This window comes from Helianthus annuus, chromosome 7 (genome assembly GCF_002127325.2).
Source record: "Helianthus annuus cultivar XRQ/B chromosome 7, HanXRQr2.0-SUNRISE, whole genome shotgun sequence".
Classification (NCBI taxonomy): Eukaryota; Viridiplantae; Streptophyta; class Magnoliopsida; order Asterales; family Asteraceae; genus Helianthus; species Helianthus annuus.
In genome coordinates this window covers 77699667-77721685 of record NC_035439.2, presented here as the reverse complement: position 1 = coordinate 77721685, position 22019 = coordinate 77699667, and the positions used below count along the sequence as shown (strand labels likewise).

At 38.6% G+C, this 22019-nt stretch overlaps 2 protein-coding genes across 4 annotated transcripts; one reads left to right on the top strand and one right to left on the bottom strand.

The window, feature by feature from the left end:
• The first annotated feature begins 4186 nt into the window (after window positions 1-4186).
• Window positions 4187-7361, top strand: LOC110868044 (DExH-box ATP-dependent RNA helicase DExH18, mitochondrial). Of its 3 annotated transcripts, none has more exons than XM_022117129.2 (3): window positions 4187-6570; window positions 6702-6738; window positions 6968-7361. In XM_022117129.2, exons 1-3 carry the CDS (start codon window positions 4298-4300, stop codon window positions 6986-6988), a joined length of 2331 nt encoding a protein of 776 aa, XP_021972821.1. In that variant the 5' UTR covers window positions 4187-4297; the 3' UTR covers window positions 6989-7361. The 3 variants fall into 3 exon arrangements, with proteins under 3 accessions (XP_021972821.1, XP_021972822.1, XP_021972820.1); XM_022117130.2 differs by having other exon boundaries at window positions 6865-7001; XM_022117128.2 differs by lacking the exon at window positions 6968-7361 and having other exon boundaries at window positions 4188-6570; window positions 6702-6921.
• A 373-nt stretch (window positions 7362-7734) lies between these two features.
• On the bottom strand, window positions 7735-20941 carry LOC110868046 (NADH dehydrogenase [ubiquinone] iron-sulfur protein 1, mitochondrial). Its single transcript, XM_022117131.2, has 4 exons — window positions 20385-20941; window positions 16822-17363; window positions 16034-16408; window positions 7735-8865 (listed from the first exon to the last, which is right to left on the bottom strand). Exons 1-4 carry the CDS (start codon window positions 20800-20802, stop codon window positions 7966-7968), a joined length of 2235 nt encoding a protein of 744 aa, XP_021972823.1. The 5' UTR covers window positions 20803-20941; the 3' UTR covers window positions 7735-7965.
• Window positions 20942-22019: the final 1078 nt, after the last annotated feature.

Here is a 22019-nt window from a genome sequence, read left to right as displayed (position 1 = left end):
TCAGGTTCTTTGGATACAACACCAGCTCAAGGATTACGGTTTGACTTATCTAAACTCTACTACTTATTCTGATAATGATGTCGTTATCCAGATTATCAAAAACACTGTCTTTCAGTATAAAACCAAGCACATTGACATCAAGGTACACTCTTTTGAGATTGCTATGACAGAGGATTGTTTAAACTTCAACAGATCCACACTGATGCTAATTCAGCAGATCTTTTTACAAAACCTGTCAGCATCTCGAGATTCAATGTGCTTGTGGATCTTTTAAAAATGATGCGTTTTCACCGACAGAGCGACCAAAAAAAAAAACGGTTTCATACTAATGTAAATAAATAAGTAAATTTGCGCATAAAGTGTGATGGACAAATTTAAGGGGGAAGAGGGACATATATGTACATATGCATAGTTTGAGGGGGAGAAAAGAAAAAAAACCCATATATGTACATACGCATCATTTGAGGGGGAGAAAATGTTGCTTGGGAAATGAAATGAGCTTTCGTGTTAAAGAATTTGATTAACACACGTAAAGTTTCAATGTTAAACAGGTTAGGCTCCACTGCGATGTGTTGATAGGTCTGCCGCTCGAAAAGCAAAAGAAGCAAAAGTGATACAAACATAATGGACTGGACATCTCGTGGGTAATAGACCAACGGTGTATGATTTCATGGTCTTAAATCCTGCGTTGATAGATAGCCAACATCTGAAGTTTCGGGTCTTTATACTGAGAAATCATCCGGGCTGTCCCTCTGTTGCATCCAGATTATATGCAGACCTGGGCACAGTCAGGATATCTTGCTTAAATAAGCCCTTGTCAGATCTTCCTTGGTCTCTCTGCTGTACGGAAGTACTGACCTGTTCACCAGGAAGTCTGGCATTAAAAAAAATCAAAAATAGAATAAAAGGGCTCTCGTCAGATCTTCCTTGGTCTCTCTGCTGTACGAAAGTACTGACCTGTTCACCAGGAAGTATGGCGTCGAAAAATAAAAAAAAAAATATAATAAAAGGATGATCTCAGTATACTCACCTGCTACGATGAACCGTTGTGCTTACCTTGATCGCGGGGGTATGCCTTGGAATGGGACACACAGATGTCACAGTATAAAATTACCTAAAAGCGTATCACAAAGCAAAAAGTTGAAGTTTGAGCGGTGGATTTAAGAGGACAAACATATCAACAATTGTGTGGACCAGCCTAAGTAAACAAAGAGCTGAAAAGTGTCCCTTAATCAGTTCGAAAACGATTTTGATCCCATGGCAGGTTCTCCATATATTACTCCTCCATTAGTTTTCTATTATTAATTTGTTTTGTTTTGATTATCTCTTTGCTAAAAAGGTTGCTCGGTTGGTTGGATCGTTGATTTTGAGAAAGATGTTTTCTGTCCTGAAAATGCAACACATTAAAGTGATAGTCTGGCCCACTGTTTCGGATTGGGGCCCACTATTTCGGATAAAACGAACCAGATCCGGCCCATTGCTCGCGAATGTAATTCGGACCATTGTTCCGACTTGGGGCTTGGTCGTTTGATCTCAGGCCCAATCTGAAACACTATAAATTGTCAACCATTTCTCTTTCGAGTCACATTTCGGCCCTTTTCTCTTTCTAAGCATTTCAGATCCTCTCATTGTCTTCCCAGACCACTTGTTCGAATTTCAAAGTTTGCAGGTTTCTATACTTTTCAAACCAAATCCCTCTGAATGCCAAAGTTGCCAAAAGAACGTGACATGCAACATACACGTGTTGACGAGAAAGCTGAGACACTTGATTCAGATTCAGAATCAGACTCTAGTGAAGAAGAACCCGATTCCGACAGTGAAGTGGAAGTGATTGCATCTGAAAAAGTTGAGGAACCCATTCGAGAATCGACGTTACTGCTGAAAATTTACAAGCCCTGATTGAGTCCTTGAAGGATAGTGTCGGAAGCCCTCCTTCCGTATCTATTCCTGAAACTGAAGATGATTCGACAAATAATGTTGAAGAAGCATCCAACAAGAAATGAAGAACCAAAACAGCTACTGATTTCATTCTACTGGCCCAAGCTCAGAACCATGGCCTACTATGCCCACCGATCCACAAGTCACTGCTGCTCCTCAAGAAACAAGCACGCAAGATCTCGATTTTGATTAAAAATTCGATTTCGATCTCGATCTGCCTGAAACAACTCATTTGCAACCAGAAAGCTCAAGCGGCATCAGGTTCAGTGTAGGAAGTTCCAGTGGTGCCGATTTCTCTGAGCATGATGAAGCAGCCATGCGCTTTGCAGCCAGCAAGATGAAATTTATTGAAGAGAGAGATAGTGAGGATGATGATACGGCTGTTGATGTAGCAAAGTTGCAAAGAAGAGTGATTGTGTTGGAACAAGATGCTGCCCTGAAAGAAGTTCAGATCTCATCTTTGCAAGCTCAAATATCAAGCAAAGATCAGGCGATCGAACAACTACAGTGATGCGGGTATGCTGACATCTGGTGAAAGCTAAGCTGGAAAAGAAGTTCAAGAATGTAATCAAGCATCGTGTGTTTGCGGATCCGGCTCCGTTGCCTGGTGGTCCTCCTGACGGATTCAGCAACTAATCCAGTAAACCTAGGGGGAGATTGTTAGGCCCAATAGGTTTATGGATTAGTAGGATTGTTGCTAATGGACTAAGGCTTCTAGAATGTGGGGTATTAGAGTGGGCTTAGGAATATGGGCCTAGGGTTTTGGGGGAAACCCCTTACTATAAATAGAAGTTAGAAATTAGGAGCATGGTTGGTTGGTTCCTTGTTTTAGAAACTTGTATTAGACAAGCTCCTTGTATGCAAGTTTAAGCATTGAATCATTTGAATATTCAAATCTTCATAGTGTTCTTGATTATTTCTTGAAGATCATCAAGTTTGGATTCCGCCCATCCTTGGTGATTGTTTGATATCGTTGTTTGATCCGTATTTTCGGGACTTACAAGATTTTCAAGTGATTGATGATTAATTGGGGTTTTCATACGAAGAACACATTAGCAGTTTCACAAATGAAGGAGAATGGAGGAAAACCTTTTGCCACTCATCATAAATGATGACATTGTAGACGTTAAACATGATGTGCCAGTCTTTGAAGCGGATCTTGTGTTGGAACCAGACTTTGTTGATGTTCCACAGATTCCGGCCGTTGTTGATCAAGCCAACCAATACGAACTAACATGGTGTCTATCTTTTCGTTTTGTAAGTTTTTCATACTTTAAATGCTTTATTTTAATATTATGTAACGCTTTGAAGTTTGTATTTTTTTATTATTTTTTTAATTTGTTTATTTTATCGCATTGTAATGCAGCGGTTCCCAAAGGCATTTGCAGAAAATGTAGATTTGTCTGTCCTTGATGAGATGGTAGTTCAAACTGAAGAGGGGTTTTCAATGACACTAGAGATCCGGCAAGAAACGACACGTGGGAGACCTCGGTATGCTTTCAGAGGATGGCACAACTTCATGTTGCAGGCTGGGTTGGAAAATGGAGCTCAGTTCTTGCTGTGATATGATAGGAATCAAAACACGTTGCGAATTCTTAATCCGAACCCCTAGGGGATGTATCTATTGACAGATGACGTCAGAAGTAAACAATTAATATCGTTACCAAGCATGTCGTATGTGTGGTAATAGTTTTGGAACAATTATTACTATATATGTTTTGTTATCTTAATCTCACTTCAGACTTTTTTTAGTTTTTACTTTTTACTTTTTTCCCTAAAATTGGTTTGTACTAAATATAAATCCTATCATGCATACCATTAACGCATTTCCTTTACAACTTTTGTCACACATTGTTTGTTAGTACCTTTACGTAGATGAATTCGTGTGTATTTTCTATTACTCTACCTTCATTTCTTAATGTATATTTTTATGTTCATACTTCCGGTGCAAGTTTCGACAAAAGGCATGAAAACATCATAATGAAGGTTTTGTGTACAAAAACTTAATGTGTAACGAACATCATGTAGATGTACTATTGAGACGTACACAAATCTCTCAAAATATTAGTCTTAACAAATCACACTTTAACGTTTCTACGTTTAGATGCCACATCAGCAACAGATAAGGTGACAAAATTATTTTGCTTTATTGTCCGTCAGTGATCCAAATTTGCCGTAAAAAAAAAAAAAAAAAATGGTTGTCATGTGGGTCATAGGGTTTTAGCAAACCGACCCTTTTTAACATTCTAGGGTTCTAGCAACCATCCCCCTCAAATCACCACTAATTTCCATCACCTTCATATATTTTCCAACTTATCATCCACCTGCAATCATTCATATTATGTAAAACAATATCTCAATGGCAAGAAACCCTGCAACTCGTCTTCTCCGCATATGTTCTTCACAATATAATCTTTCAAAGGTCAGATTTTTCCAATCTTACAATCCATCTTTTTCACTTTGCAATGAAATTCATCATCATTCCTCACAAACCCACCAATCTTTTTCCTTTTTTCACCCGAAAACACCCAAATTTATTCTATTTTCCCCTTTAGGTTTAGACTCTAGGGTTCATAATTTCAATAGCAGATTGTATTGTACTCAAGAATCCACGGATTCTCCTGTGTTAGAACTTGTTGAAGATAATAATCATAATCATAATCATAATGTTAAGAACAAGAAAAAGAAGGATGATGATCATGATCATGATCATGATCATGATCAAGTATCTGCATCACATGTTGCAAATGTTGATCCTGTAGAACTTTACCGTAGGCTTCGTGACGGTCCGGTTGCAAGAAATTTAGGTGTAGAGCAATGGGAACAACTTACAGAAATTTTCAGGTGTTTTGCGAAGTCGGGTTGGGCTTCGAATCAGGCGTTAGCCATATATATCGGTGCTTCGTTTTTCCCGACTGCTGCGCATAACTTTAGGAACTTTTTCTTTAAGAAATGTGACGATGAGATTGTCGAGCACTTGTTGTCGTTGGGTGCTGGTAGTGAGTCCGAGAGGTTTTTGTTTCCGATATTTGTTGAGTATTGTTTGGAAGAGTTTCCGGATGAGATTAAGAAGTTTAGGAGTATGATTTCGTCTGCGGATTTGACGAAACCCGAGACGTGGTTTCCGTTTGCTAGAGCGATTAAACGTAAGATCATATATCATTGTGGCCCAACGAATAGTGGTAAAACGTATAATGCGTTGCAAAGGTTTATGGAAGCGAAAAAGGGTATTTATTGTAGCCCGCTTCGGCTTTTGGCTATGGAGGTTTTCGATAAGGTGAACTCGTTAGGTGTGTATTGTAGTTTACTTACGGGTCAAGAAAAGAAGTATGTTCCGTTCGGGAATCACACTGCTTGCACGGTTGAAATGGTTTCTACCGAAGAGTTGTATGAGGTGGCGGTTATTGACGAGATTCAAATGATGTCGGATGTGTATAGAGGATACGCGTGGACCCGGGCTTTGCTCGGTTTGCAAGCCGACGAGATACATTTATGCGGGGATCCAAGTGTTTTGGATATCGTCAGAAAAATTTGTCAAGAAACCGGTGACGAGTTGATCGAAAACCATTATGAAAGATTCAAACCGTTAGTGGTCGAAGCTAAAACCTTGTTAGGCGACATACGAAACGTCCGTTCTGGTGATTGCGTTGTTGCGTTTTCGAGACGCGAGATTTTCGAGGTGAAGTTAGCTATCGAAAAGCACACGAATCATAAATGTTGTGTTATTTACGGTGCATTGCCACCTGAGACGCGTAGACACCAAGCTAACTTGTTTAACGAACAAGGTAACGAGTACGATATATTGGTTGCAAGTGATGCCGTAGGAATGGGATTAAACCTTAATATACGACGTGTGGTTTTCTATAGTCTTTCGAAGTACAACGGCGATAAAATTGTGCCCGTTCCCGCATCACAAGTGAAGCAAATCGCAGGTCGGGCCGGGCGTAGAGGAAGTATTTATCCTGACGGGCTTACAACCACTTTACATTTAGACGATTTAGACTATTTAATCGAATGCTTACAAAAACCGTTCGGTGAAGTTAGGAAAGTGGGCCTCTTCCCATTTTACGAGCAAGTCGAGTTATTCGCTGGACAAATCGCAAACGTTACGTTCTCCCAATTACTTCAAAAATTCGGTGAAAATTGCCGTTTGGACGGATCGTACTTTTTGTGTAAACACGATCATATAAAAAAGGTCGCTAACATGTTGGAGAAAGTTCAAGGACTCTCTCTTGAGGACCGGTTTAACTTCTGTTTTGCTCCCGTTAACATTCGGGATCCAAAGGCGATGTATCATTTGTTAAGATTTGCTCAGTCGTACGCTCAAAACGTGCCGGTTAGTTTAGCTATGGGGATGCCGAAGTCGTCTGCTAGAAACGATACGGAGTTGTTAGATCTCGAGAGTAAGCATCAAGTTGTATCAATGTATCTATGGCTGTCGAATCACTTCAAGGAGGAAAAGTTTCCATACGTCAAGAAAGCTGAGGCTATGGCGACCGACATTGCGGAGTTGTTAGGCCAATCGCTTATTAAAGCTAACTGGAAACCGGAGTCGAGAAATCAAGGGAAGAAGTCGAATGATGATGAGGATGGTTATCAGCGGCCTAGATCAATGGTTAAGCTGCAAGAACGGTAAGTCATTTGTTTTTATAATTAAACTGTTTTATTTTTTATTTTTTTCATGTTTATGTGTTAAAGATGAGTTGCAATTGCATTATGCTAAAATTATTATACTTATTTGAATTCTAATTAATTTGTTGCAGGAAAAGGCAAGAAAAAGATTTAAAGTCTGTAGAGAAGGTGACAAGTTTTCAAGCAGCACCCTTTTAGGCTTAGGTTTCCATTTTATTGTAGCATTAATCTATTGTGAAATTAAAGGCTTACTGTTTGAATATGTTAATTTTTTTCTTTTTTGGCCGAATACAGTTAGGTGTTACCTGAAACACAAGCATCAAATGAGTATTTTCTTGATCATGTGGTTAATGATACGGCCCTTGTAACATTTGTTTTTATGGGATTTTGGTAGCAGCTGGAAACTTGTGAATCTTAAGGTAGCTGGGGCCATTGTATCGATTTGTTTCCCGTTAGAGGAGTTTCTTGTGGATCTAACGGCAACTTGTTTACTACTAAAATACATCATTTGCCCCCAACTGGGACGTAAACCCTCGCAACTTGGGAGAGATAACACCTTAGGTGGCGACATTATGGAAGCGGTGGTTATTCAGAAACGAGAAAGTGTTCAAGGGAACATACGGGTCAATTTTGGAAGCTATTATGGAGTGCACCTATTTGTGGCTTAAAAATAGAGCAAATCTGGGGTATCTTCTGTATAAAAACTGGTGTAATGTTGGTGCAGATGCAATTGTGGGGTAAACTGTGTATATGTTGCCTAGCAGTATGAAATAAAATATCTGGTTAAGACATACGGAGCAAATATACTGAAACTGAAGGCTTAAGTTGCGAAAACTTCACAAAACTAGAGCGGCTACACTCAAAATTTAATGGTAAATTGTGAATATTAGTGATAAGTATTCAAAATTCAATTCAGCACAAAGAAAACAAGTCGGGTACGTCTACACGCTTTTCACCAAACAAGAGGCCGTTTGGTTCACAGAAATTCAATGGAATTTAAAGGAATTGGAAATTGAATTTCATCAAATAAGGGGCCGTTTGAATTCAATGTTTAAATTCCAAATTCAATTCCTTCAAGTTCTAATTTCTATACAAATTCCAATTCCAATTCCAATTCATTCCGCGAACCAAACGCCTCCTAAGATTATAGAATGGGAATTTAAATAAGTGAAATGTTAACAACTTTTTAGACAGACATCAACTGTAAATCAGATCTTCTGAACATGGTTTTTGTGGCAGCAATAAAACAAGCATTGTTCCAACAATGTCAAATCTCATACTCCTTCAAATTACAAACCATTTATGAGCATACAACCAACAGTTTTGTTTGCTTCTTCAAAACTGGAATTATAAAACCGTCTCAAACATATCTTTATTAGAACTTACAACAATCTCTCACTTCTTCAACAAGGCACTGCATTGTGCCATTATCTTCGACGCCCTCGTGATCACATCCGTCATGTAAAAGTTATCAATCGTAACACCAAACGGCGTCGCACTCACCTTGCTCGAGCTCTCCGGTTTAACCGACCCAGAAAACGTAGCCGGCTCTCTCTCATCCACACGCAACAGATTTGGCGCAACGGTTCTTATACGCGACCGGACCCCGCTAATAGTATCATAAGGTAACTTCACCCCACAAACCTCGGAAAGAGCCCTGATTATCTTCCAATCTTCTCTTGCATCACCGACGGTCGGGACAGCTGGCACGGTTTGCTGAGCTGTCCCTTCGGTGTTCGCATACGTCCCTTCTTTTTCACTAAACGCTGCTCCTGGAAGAATCACGTTAGCCCGGTACACACCCTTGTCACCGTGGTGCCCCTGATACACCACAAACGCATCCTTCGGAACCTTATCAAGATCAACATCATCGGCACCCATCAAATACACAAATTTAGCCGATTCAATGCTGTTGTCGGATTCCGGCACAAGTCCGAGGTCCAGGGCGGCAGCTTGGGCAGCATTTAACAGCAGAACATTAACTCCATTCCAGTCGGGTCGGATTAGGTTTTCGTTTTTGGCGGAGATTGATTGAACGACGGAAAAAATGGCGTCTTTATCTTCGCGCTCAAAGATCCCGGCACCGATTATGATTGCCGGGTTTTTGGCGGCTGAAAGTGCGGAGCTGAAGGAGTGACGGCCCTCCGCTATTTCAACAAGAGTTTCGGGACCCGTGCCAAGATGCTGATGGTCATAGTTGAAATCAGCTGGTGGGCCAATGTACCCGACTTTAGCTTGAGTGGCCCGAACCGTTTTGCGGATTCTAGCGTTTACCATAGCAGCTTCTACCCGTGGCTGCCATTATAACATAACTAGGTTATAACCCCGTGTATTACACGGGTTGAGTAAATAAATTTATATACTAAATAATAAAACATTATATCTTTAAAAACTTCCTTTATTGCACGGGTTGAATAAATATAATTTTATATATTAAATAATAAAAAGTTATATATATAAGAACCATATTGTACGGGTTGAATTAATGTAATTTTATATACCAAATAAAAAAAATTATATCTTTAAAACCACATGTATTACACGGGTTGAATAAATGTAATATTGTTTACCAAATAATAAAATAATACATCTTTAAAAAACCTCATTTATTACACGAGTTAAATAAATGTAATTTTATATACCAAATAATAAAAAAGTTAGTAAATGTAATTTTGTATAGTGAAAATAAAAATATTTAATATATTAATACAAAGTTTGGTTTTCGTGATAAATAATTTGTTTTATTTAAAATGTTTTAAATTAACAATTTACAATTTCAGATAATATTTTATTAGAAAAATAGAAGAATGGTATTCGAAATTTAAAGTAGGATAAAATTTAATATTAGCTCATTATTCATTTATTTATTTAATTAATATAAGATAAGTTTGGAAGTGAGGCGAAAAAATCATAAAATAAATACCTACAATGAACGACATGTGTCACACATTAATGTTTTATTATATAGTATAGTATAGATAAAAATTTAGATTGATATAAATAGATTATTTTGTTGTAGCAAAATTTGTTAACGAAGACTCAATAAATTTAACCCATTATTTAAAACTCCGTAAATGTATAAATGATAAATAATATTAGTTAGAGTAAATTATGATTTTAGCCCCTGTGGTTATATCACTTTTACCCTTTTAGCCCAAAAAAGAATTTTTTAACATCTAAGCCCCCAAGGTCTTTTTTTTCTAACCCTTTTGGCTCCTAACACTAACCTCATCCATTAAACGTTAGGGGCCAAAATGGTTAGAAAAAAGACGTTAGGGGCCAAAAAGATTAGAAAAAAAGACATTGGGGCTCAGATGTTAAAAATTCTTTTTGGGCTAAAAGAGTAAAAGTTATATAACCACAGAGGCCAAAATCGTAATTTACCCTATTAGTTAAATAAATAATATTATAAATGAGAATGAGATTAAACTAAATAATAATTATCCGTAAGAAATTAAACTAAATAATATTTAGTAGGAGGATTACCCATAATTAATTAGAAAAAATTAAACTAAAATAATACTTATCTATAAAACATGACCTAATATGATGACAATGTTGGAGATGTTGTCTTCAGCCCAACCCATTAAGGCTAGCCAAGAATTAGAGAGAAGAAGGGAAAGGGTTCGGCCGGCCCTAACCCTAATGGGCTTTAAGTGTTTTAGGTCCAGTTGTTTAGTTACTTGTTTAGCAAGGGACTAACCCTAATTCTAGCCTATAAATATGTCTCTTGTACTTGTAATCATTATCACTCAATAAAATACAAACCCTAGTTGCCCCCGTGGACGTAGGTTACACACTGTGACCGAACCACGTAAATCTCGTGTCTACTTTTCTTGTTGCTTTCGTTTATTGATCGTGTGTGTGTGATCTAAATCCTAACAACTGGTATCAGAGCTCGGGCTCTTGATCAAGAACACACACCAGCCGCCTACCACCTCCTGCCTCCAGCCGCCGCCGCAAACCCTAATTAGGGTTTCGCCGCCGCCCCCTAGCCGCCGCTAGGGTTTCCACGCCGACACCCACCGACCCGCTGCAGTTTCGCAGCTTTGCTCCAGGGCAACCGGGTACCGCCGCCGCCACCTAACCCAGATTAGGGTTTTGCCAGCCGCCGCCTACCATCTTGCCGGAATCGCAGAACCGCCGCCGCCGCTAACCAGATTAGGGTTTCCAGCCGCCGCCGCTCAAAAAGAAGGGTTTCTTTACCGATTTTCGCTGCTGCGTTTTTCGGATTTCCTGCACGTTTTTCGAGGTCAGATTTCAGGGTTGTTTTTTTCAGTTTATTCTCTCACGATTCTCTGGTCAGTTTCTGTTATTCAGCAAAGATGTCTGATGATGGAAAAGTCAGAATTGAGAAGTTTGATGGGAAGAATTTCGGATGGTGGAAGATGCAAATCAAGGATTTGCTGATACAGAAGGATCTGGATGCAGCCTTAGAGCCTCCTCCTACACCTCTAACGGATAAGTGGACAGCCATTGACAAGAAGGCCATGTCAACTATCAGGCTCACTCTTTCTATGAATGTTGGCTACAATATTTCTGAACAAACCTCAGCACGAGGAATCATAGAGGCTTTGTCAAATATGTATGAGAAGTCGTCTCCTGCCAATAAGGTGTTTCTGATACGGGAGTTAGTCAACACCCGCATGAAAGAGGGAAGTTCTGTTATTGAGCATATTAATTTGTTTAATTCTCACTTGTCTCGTTTGAATTCAGTAAAATTCAAGATAGATGATGAACTGCAAGCATGCCTGCTCTTGTCCTCATTACCTGACAGCTGGTCAGGAACTATCACTGCAGTCACTGGGGCAGTTGAGACCCTCACTTTTGCTAAAGTTCGTGACTTGATATTGAATGAGGACTCAAGAAGGAGGAATTCTGGAGAGACAAGTTCGTTGCTCAGTACTGAGGGGAGAGGGAGAAGTAATAATAGAGGTGGAAATAGAGGAAGGTCAAAGTCAAAACGAAGAAGCAAGTCAAGACCAGCAAAACCGAGAAAAGACATACAGTGCTGGAACTGTGATGAGCATGGGCACTTTAGAAGTCAGTGTACTAAACCTCATAGAGACAAAAAGGAGGTGAATGCTACCACAGCCTCAGATTCAGAGGATGCCCTTATTTGTTGTGTCGAAAATACTGTTGAAGACTGGATTATGGATTCAGGAGCATCGTTTCATGCTACTTCTAGCACAAAGAAGATGAAGAATCTACGAACAGGTAACTTTGGTAAAGTTCGTTTGGCTAATAATCACAGTCTTGATATTACAGGAATTGGAGACATAGACTTAAAAACACCATTGGGAACCATTTGGACCTTAAAGAATGTTCGGGTCATTCCTGGTTTGAAGAGGATGTTGATATCCATTGGTCAGCTTGATGATCAGGGATATGATGTCCACTTTGGTAGAGGACAATGGAAAGTTGTTAAGGGTAGTATGGTCATTGCAAGAGGAAAGAAGAGAGGTACACTATACATGGTTGAAGTACCAACCGATGGGGTTAATGCAGTATCTGATGGGTCGAGTCTATCAAAGTTATGGCATCAACGACTCGGCCACATGAGTGAAAAGGGGATGAAGATGCTTGTTACCAAGGGAAAGCTTCCAGAACTGAAACAGGTCGAGTCTGAGTTTTGTGAACCGTGCATCCTTGGCAAGAAAAAGAAGGTGACTTTTGTGAAGACAGGGAGAGCACCAAAAGCTCAGAAATTGGAGCTGATTCACTCAGACGTGTACGGGCCGACATCAGTTGCTTCACCTGCAGGATCTCGCTATTATGTGACCTTCATAGACGATTCAACACGCAAGGTATGGGTTTACTTTCTTAAACATAAATCTGAAGTTTTTGATAAATTTAAGAAATGGAAAGCTGCTGTTGAACTTGAAACTGATTTGAAGGTGAAATGCTTGAAGTCTGACAACGGAGGTGAATATATCAGCAAAGAATTTACAGATTATTGTGCTGAGAGGGGGATCAGGATGATAAATACAGTTCCAGGAACTCCGCAACAGAATGGGGTTGCGGAGAGGATGAACAGAACATTGTGTGAGAGAGCCAGGAGTATGAGATTGAATGCAGGGCTCCCAAAAATGTTCTGGGCTGATGCGGTTAACACCGCGGCTTATCTTATCAATCGTGGGCCTTCAGTACCGTTGGGATTCAAGATTCCTCAGGAAGAATGGAAGGGAAAAGCAGTTGAGTATGATCACCTGAGAATCTTCGGGTGTAGTGCTTATGATATTGATCTTGAAGGTGACAAGTTAGATGCCAAAGCAAAGAAGTACACGCTCGTTGGATATGGGTCTGATAAAATGGGCTACAGGCTTTGGGATCATGAAAGCAGGAAGCTAGTCAGAAGCAAACATGCCGAATTCAATGAAGCTGAACTGTACAAAGACAGGAATTCAGAGAAGTTAGAGGTTCAGAAAGAAGTGGTCGAGTTTGACACTGATGGTCAAAAGAATGAACCAATTATAGAACCTGAATCAGATTCTGAAGATGACACAGGACCAGAGGTTGAAGGTGGATATAATGAGACAGGAGAAGTCTCTGACAGTGGGAGCTCAGAGCATGAAGAAGAACAGCCTCCACAGCAGCCTGACCCGTCAGAAAATTGGGTCAGGAGATCCACCCGAGTTAGTAAACCGCCTAATAAATATAATCCTTCAGTTAATTATATTCTCTTGACAGAAAACGGTGAACCAGAAAGCTACTCTGAGGCAGTCAAGATGAAAGATTTTCTCCAGTGGGAGCATGCAATGAAGGATGAGATGAGCTCTTTAGATAAAAACAAGACTTGGGTCTTAGTAAAGTGTCCGCCTGATAAAAGAGCTTTACAAAATAAATGGGTCTTCAGGGTCAAAGAAGAACACGATGGTTCTAAACGGTACAAAGCCCGTTTAGTAGTTAAGGGGTTTCAGCAGAAGAAGGGAGTTGATTATGATGAGATTTTCTCTCCAGTGGTGAAGATGACTACCATCAGGTTGGTTCTTAGTATTGTAGCCGCAGAAAAATTGCATCTAGAGCAGTTAGATGTGAAAACAGCTTTTCTACATGGTGACCTAAATGAAGACATTTATATGGCACAACCTGAGGGATTCAAGGTTGTTGGGAAAGAGAACTGGGTTTGCAAATTGAAGAAGAGTTTGTATGGTCTTAAACAGGTACCCAGACAGTGGTACATGAAGTTTGATAACTTCATGGAGAGGTCAGGGTACAAGAGATGTCAGATGTCCACCATTGCTGCTATTTGAAGAAGTTCAGCAACTCTTATATCATATTGTTACTTTACGTTGACGATATGTTAATTGCAGGTTCTGATATGAAAGAAATAAGCAGGTTAAAGAAGCAAATGTCCAAAGAATTCGAGATGAAGGATTTGGGTCCAGCCAAACAGATACTCGGGATGAGTATAACCAGAAGCAAGAAAGATGGCTCAGTGACACTATCCCAGGAGAAGTACATCGGGAAAGTGTTGGAGAGATTTGGTATGAACAGTGAGAAGACCAAGCCTAGAAACACGCCTTTAGGAAGTCACCTCAAGCTTACTAAAGAACAGTGTCCCAGAACAGAAGAAGAAAAAGCTGATATGGCTAGAGTTCCATATGCATCTGCTGTAGGAAGTCTAATGTATGCTATGGTATGCACGAGACCTGACATAGCACACGCAGTTGGAGTTGTCAGTCGCTTTATGTCAAATCCGGGAAGAGAACACTGGGAAGCAGTTAAATGGGTGTTTCGTTATTTGAAAGGTACGTCAAAGATGGGGCTGTGTTTTAAAGGAAAGGATGTGGTTCTCAAGGGTTATACAGATGCTGACCTGGGTGGTTGTAAAGATACATTTAAAAGCACTACAGGATATGTCTTTACAGTGGGAGGAACAGCAGTGAGTTGGATGTCCAAACTTCAGAAAAGTGTAGCTTTATCTACTACAGAAGCTGAATACATGGCAGTAGCTGAGGCCAGTAAAGAACTAGTATGGTTGAAAGCTTTTCTGAAAGAGTTAGGGAAGAATCAAGCTGACTACCCGTTGTATTGTGACAATGAAAGTGCGGTGAAACTTGCAAAGAATCCTGTTTATCATGGGAAGACGAAGCACATAGGGATGAGGTATCATTTTGTCAGAGGATTGATTAGTGAAGGATCAATCAGTTTGAAGAATGTCCCAGGTGCTAAGAATCCAGCAGATATGTTTACCAAGGTTGTGGTGCTGGATAAGCTGAAGCTATGCATAGCTTCAGCTGGCCTTCAGGAATAATGTTGAGAAGGCGGAGTAACTAGGGGGTTTTGAAGATCAAGGGGGATTTTCATTTACAGAAGTACAGAAGAGACGGTGCAGTTCGAGGTCCGAAGACACCAAGTGGGAGATTGTTGGAGATGTTGTCTTCAGCCCAACCCATTAAGGCTAGCCAAGAATTAGAGAGAAGAAGGGAAAGGGTTCGGCCGGCCCTAACCCTAATGGGCTTTAAGTGTTTTAGGTCCAGTTGTTTAGTTACTTGTTTAGCAAGGGACTAACCCTAATTCTAGCCTATAAATATGTCTCTTGTACTTGTAATCATTATCACTCAATAAAATACAAACCCTAGTTGCCCCCGTGGACGTAGGTTACACACTGTGACCGAACCACGTAAATCTCGTGTCTACTTTTCTTGTTGCTTTCGTTTATTGATCGTGTGTGTGTGATCTAAATCCTAACAGACAAGTGTCCCAAAATGGTTTCTTTTATTATATAGTATAGATATGCATAAAAAACTTATAAAAGAAAATACTTTACACGGTTTCCACTAGGGGTGTGCACGGTTTGGTTTAGTTTATGGTAAAAACCGAAACTGTAACCGAATATTTTCGGTTTTGAAAATCGTTCAGTTTCGGTTTTTTTCGGTTTTAGCAACGATTCGGTTTTTCGTTTTCGATTTTTGGAACAAAATTACATAAGTTTCAAAAAAAAAGTATAATCCAAAATTACATTTAAGTTATTATATTTAACCTTTTTAAATAATAATGTTTACCTAAACCTAACTCTCTAATTTATTTTTATGTTTCTCCAAAGTTTCTATTAAGACACCTCTTTTATAAAACTTTGAAAATCATTTAATTTATATGTTAAATTTTGTTCTTTCTTATAGGCAATAGATACATCATCTCAAAGATAAACAAACATGTTAATGTTTTTATAATATTATAAATACTCAACATTCAAAAGTAAAATTAGTGATATTTTAAATCAATATATAACCAACATTAAAAAAATTAGGTTATTCAGTTTGGTTCGGTTTTTTTCGGTTTTCAAAAAATGCAAAACCGTAAGTCCGTAACCAAACCGTAAATTTCGGTTTGATTTTTTCGGTTTGGTTTTTTTCGGTTTTTGTGCGGTTCAGTTTTTTTCAGTTCGTTTAAAATCAGTTTTTTTGGTTTTCTGCTCACCCCTTGTTTCCACAGTTTAAAATTTTGAAGAATATTTTACCTGGGTACCGACTAGAAGAAAGCAGTCGGCTTTTTCCAATCCACTGATACCGCTATTCAAAAGATAACCCGAACGTAAATCCGCATTCACGTTCTTACCATTTCCTTCACACCAAACGTTATTCGACCCCATTTTGTTCAAGAAATCTTTCAACAACATCATAGATTCTGCATCACTTAATTTACCAGCAACTCCGACAATTTCCTCGGGTTTGACTTGGTGGATGACCTCAGCCACCACCGCAAGCGCATCATGCCAGCTCACCGGCTTAAACCGCCCATCATTATCGCGAATCATGGGATCGTTTAACCGCTGTCTCTTCAAACCATCGTAACAAAATCGGGTCTTGTCCGAAATCCACTCCTCATTAATGTCCTGTGTTAAAACATAAATACATAAGATAGTGACAAAAATACCCTTACTTTTAACAGAAAATGTTTATTAGAGTAAAGTACACGGATGGTCCCTGTGGTATACCAAAATTTTGGATTTGGTCCCTAGCTTTCTAAAAGTACACGGATGGTCCTTGTGGTTTGCACTTTGTAACAGATTTAGTCCCCAACTTTTTTCAAAAGTACATAATGGGTCCCCGTGGTTTGCAATTTGTAACGCAATTAGTCCCTAACTTGGACCTGCTAAAACCTTTAGATTTGTTGGCTCAACTTGGCTGGGAACTAAATGCGTTAACCACACGGACCATCCGTGTACTTTTGGAAAGCTAGGGACCAGATCAAAAATTTTGGTAAACCGTGGGGACCATTCGTGTACTTTACTCTATTTTATAGTACCTCGTTTAAGCGTGGTACGATGCGCATGACTTCCGGGCCCCTACTATCTATACGAATATTGGAACCGACAGCATCGGTAACATCTATTGTCTCGGTTCCTTTAAGTTCCCAGTTTCTAGCTTTGAAAGCAAACGGTTTTGAAGTAAGTGCACCGACGGGACAAATATCGATTACGTTTCCTGAAAGTTCACTCGTCATAAGTTTTTCGACATACGTGCCAATTTCTTCACCGCTTCCACGCCCTAACATGCCAAGATCTTGAACTCCGGCAATTTCGGTTGCGAACCGAACGCATCTTGTGCACTGGATGCACCGGGTCATCACGGTTTTGACCAACGGGCCGAGATTTTTGTCGACAACGGATCTTTTGGTTTCGGTGAAACGGCCTCTGTCGGATCCGAAGGCCATGGATTGATCTTGGAGATCACATTCGCCACCCTGATCGCAAATTGGGCAATCGAGTGGATGATTCATTAGAAGGAACTCCATGACTCCTTCACGAGCTTTTTTGGCTATTGGTGTGTCGGTCTTTATTTTCATCCCTAAAACCAAAATTATTCAAAATGTAAACAACCTGAATGTTCAGTAAACAATGAGATAGTAGGTTTGTTTATATATTAAAAAGAACACAACTTGGTTTAAGAAAGCGCGAGGCGCTCCGAAGCGTTTTGGTTCCAAAAGCTTTAAGCGAAGCTTCAAGCGCGAAGCGAGAGCTTCACGTATAAGAAGCGCTCAAAATTAAAAAAAATTAAAAAAATATTATACACATCAATATGACCTATTCTACTTGTTAATCAATAATAAACACAAAAACATGATTAAAAAACACACTTAACACATAAAAAGCATAGTTAAAACATAAATTAAAGTCAAACACACTTGAAACATAAACATAAAAATAGTCTTTAATCAATAATCATCATAATCACGTACGTATTCATCTCGGGTCACCAGATGAGAAGGACTTTTCCGAGGCAGCAGTAGTGCTGTTTGATCCTGAGGCCATTATGATTTCTAAACAGAAATCAAGTTGCAGAGAGAATAGAAAGGAGAAAGAGGAAGACAGCGGCTGATATGTTAAAAGACAGCGGCTGATTATTAGGGTAAAGTAGGGCCTCATTTAAACCCTATTTAAAGACTATTGGGCCTAAAAAATGGCCCAAATGTGACCTGATTGGGCTGAAGCGTCGCTTCAAACCATCGTCGCTTCGCGCTTAAAGCTCGCTTCAAAACGCTTCACGTGTTGTAACACTTCAGACCAAAAAAAGCGCGCTTAAAGCTCGCTTTTTTAAACACAGGAACACAAAGGATCAAAAGCAATTTGTTCACTATGTCGTCTATTTTCAAATATTATATATTATTTTACAAAAAAAATAACTAAAACTAATGTAATAAATAAAGATTTGAAATGTATGAGTTCTGAACATCGAGTTTCGCTTCTATTAATGTGTTTATTTATTATTTATATACTCATTAGTTCGTGTCCCTTGTTTAGTTAAATTTGAACAAACGAACACCAACACCATTCATGTGTTTATTTAGTCATTTAGGTGATTATCTACTTGTTCAACATTTAATTTTTACTTTTGTTAAGTTGTTAAATGTTAACTATTGTGTTTTTTGCCATTTATATAAATACAATCGCTAATTTGCAAAATCTCTAATAATATTTTTTTATCTATATTTGGGTATTCAAGCTTACTACGAGGATCTTGACTTACACGTTTTTAAGTGAATTACAAGCACAATAGTCCAATAATCCTAAATGTGACAAACGTATTTTCTCTTTTTTCGCAATTTTACAAGTATGGTAGTTGTTTGGAAACACAAATAAAGTCACAATGATGGTCAAATATCTTATTCATACTAGTACTACCAAAATTATTAAAGCAACTATCAATAAACATATAGCCTCTCCCCTTCAAACCTCCGATTATTACATCTCAATGTATAACAAGAAATAAGTATAACCAACACACAACATTGTTAGTCACGGTTTCACATGCAAAGATCATATGGATTCTCTATAAGTTGAACAGAGGTCAGAGGCTTAATATGATAAAGGCTTAATATGTCTCATTAGGGATGAGCTCGGTACCAACCGACACCGAAAATCAGCAAAAATATGTACCGGTACTGAAAACGTCAAAAGTCGGTACCAAAAATGTTTCGGTTCGGGAAATTCGGTACCGGTACCCGGTACCATTTGCTCATCCCTACGTCACATCAGCAGATCACAGAAAAATCAAAAAGTTCCCTAAGTTCTTGCAAACCCAGTGAACCCAAACACCTAGTTTCATCACCTCCAGCAACCCCACAAACCCAAAAAAATGAGAGAGCTTAAAAACATATTAACAATCCAAAAAAAAAAAAAAAATCACGTAACTTATGAATACAGTATGCATAACTTTAGCTATAAATTCATAACCTACCATGGTATCTACAAGTTACACCTACTAAATTTGTAAGCAAAAGCATTCAAGCTTCAGAAATAAACTCATTAATTCCAGTAAACCCAATAAAATCTATATTCATTTTTAATATTTTCAGGCCAAGTTACAATAATCCTAAAATTCAATGTATAATTACCAACAAATTTTATAAATGCCAAGTTTCCAAGGCTTCCTGCTAATTCAATTGAACTAATCCTAGTAATATACTTCTACTCTTTTATTTATTAATCAAACAACTCGACACATAAAACTGAATACATAATATTTACTTAACCTTTACTGATTAAAATCTACACATAAAATTGGATACATAACTAGGTTCGAAACCCGTGTATTACATGGATTGAATGAAAGAAATATTAGACAGTTAGCAAATAAAGATTTAGGAATAATAATACAATATTTTGACGTAAGGTATTGTATTATAATTCCGTCGGCTCACAGAATACGAAAGGGTAAAATAAAAGAAGCGAGAAAAACAATCTTCGGCTCACAAAATTGTAACAAGTGGCACAGCCAATTACTTATTTATTAGGTATAGACTCGACACATAAAACTAAATACATAACCCTCTGTTTAGATTTTAGACTAAATCTATACTCCTATAGTAATCCTGGCAAGTGTTGTAAAAATTAGAATTAATCGCCGACTAATCGGTAATCCATAGTTTATGGATCACATTTTACCTAGTGGAAAACTAAATGCGAGAATCGGTCAAAGGCAGTCAAATTTCGGTCAAAATCTTTCAAGTATTTAAAATATTATACTTATTAATCCAATCCGACCCGATTAAAAAGTTTGAAAAATTATATATAGAATTTTGAAAAGTTATGTGTGTAGCTGTGTATATACATATGTATGTATACATTTCCACTCTTATTAATCGTTTTTAATCTCGGTTAATCGCTAGTCTGTACCCCACCGCCCCTACTTTTACAACCATGATCCTCTCCCAACACAAACACTATTCAACTTAACTAATCAAATAAAACCTAACCGATATATCCAAACATTCAAACTAAACATATATTGATTTATCTCAAATCTACATGTTTCACAAACCAAATTATTCTTATTCAAACACCAATTCACAAAACAAAAAAAACTAACCTGGAAGTGCAGGCATTGCACAAGAAGCAACCGGTTTCGGCGACTTCTCAACCTCCACCAAACACATCCGGCAATTACCAGCAATCGACAACCGATCATGATAACAAAACCTAGGGATATCAACACCGGCAACCGAACAAGCCTGCAGAACAGTCATACCTTTCGGGATCTTCACCGGATATCCATCAACAAAAACCTCTATGACGTCATCTGGATTGGGGAAATGAACCCTAGCTCCGGCGATTGGTGTCCGCTTTGGGAGATCCGGTTCAGGTGCCGCGGGTTCAGCGGCGGCGTCCGGTTTGTGGAGGTCCGGTGTTGAGACGATGGTGCGGAGGATGGTGGATTTAGGGTATGTGGTTAGGAGTTTGGAGGATGTGGATCGGAGAGTTCTGGATGCTAGTAACCCTAACCCCATTGGTGTTCACCTCGAGAAATCTACAGATTTGTTGTCACCCAACTATGAGTATAAGGAATTTGGGGGAGGGCGTGTGTGCACCACTGACCACTGCACCTTACACTAAAGCCCAAATCCCTGGATTTGGCCCATTTTGTTTTTCATCAAATAATGTTTCGTTTTTTGTATATAGGGCTGCTCACGAGCCGAATCGAACCGATCAAACCTTTGCTCGTGCTCGGTTCGTTTACAAACCGATCCGAATCGAACCGAGCGTTTTTTCAACCGAGCCAAAGTCGAGCGAGCGTCTTTCGAGCCGAGCATTTTTCGAACGAACGTCGAGCGAGTATCGAGCGTCGCAGAATAAACAAGGAAAGTGACGATGGGAGTGCTAGTTATTAGAATAAAGTGCAGTTTTCGTCCCTGATGTTTCGTCCAATAGAACACAAGTAAAAAATTAACAAATAACAAGGAATACAAAAACACTCAACTAGGTTCTACGGAGATTAACTAAGCGGGAAGATAAATCGTCGACCGATTGAAACATACCGTTGTTCTATCGGAAGTTTGAAATTGAATGAATCGATTGAAGCAAAACCCTGACGAGTTGGCGTCTTGGCGAGTGGCGATGGAGAAATCGAATAACGATGGCCAATTGGGGGTTTTGATTAGGGTCTTGCACTTCTGAATCAAATGGCGGGTTGAGACTTGAGTATTGATCGACACTTCACATTTTACTATTTGAAATTTTGATTCAATTACTCAAATGGATATTTAAGTATTGGATAATGGACTATTGGTATTGGATTTCAATTCTAATAATTACTTAAATGAACTCTATTTGGATCTTGGACCAAACACTGTTAATGTTGGTCTCTAGTCATTTTCATTAAAAATGATACACACACACACACACACACACATATATATATATATATATATATATATATATAGGTAGAGGATCCTGTAAAAAGTGCTCAAAGTGTGAGAAGTGTATTATAACACTATATATAATACTATATAACAAATATAACACTATAGTTTGTCTGATAGCATGTCTATGATAGATGTATAGTGTTATATTTGTTATATAATGTTATATAGTGTTACATAGTTTTATATGGTATTATATGGTGTTACATATTGTTATACGGTGTTTATATGGTGTTATATAGTATTATATATAGTGTTATAATACACTTCTCACACTTTAGGCCCTTTTTACACTATCCTTACCC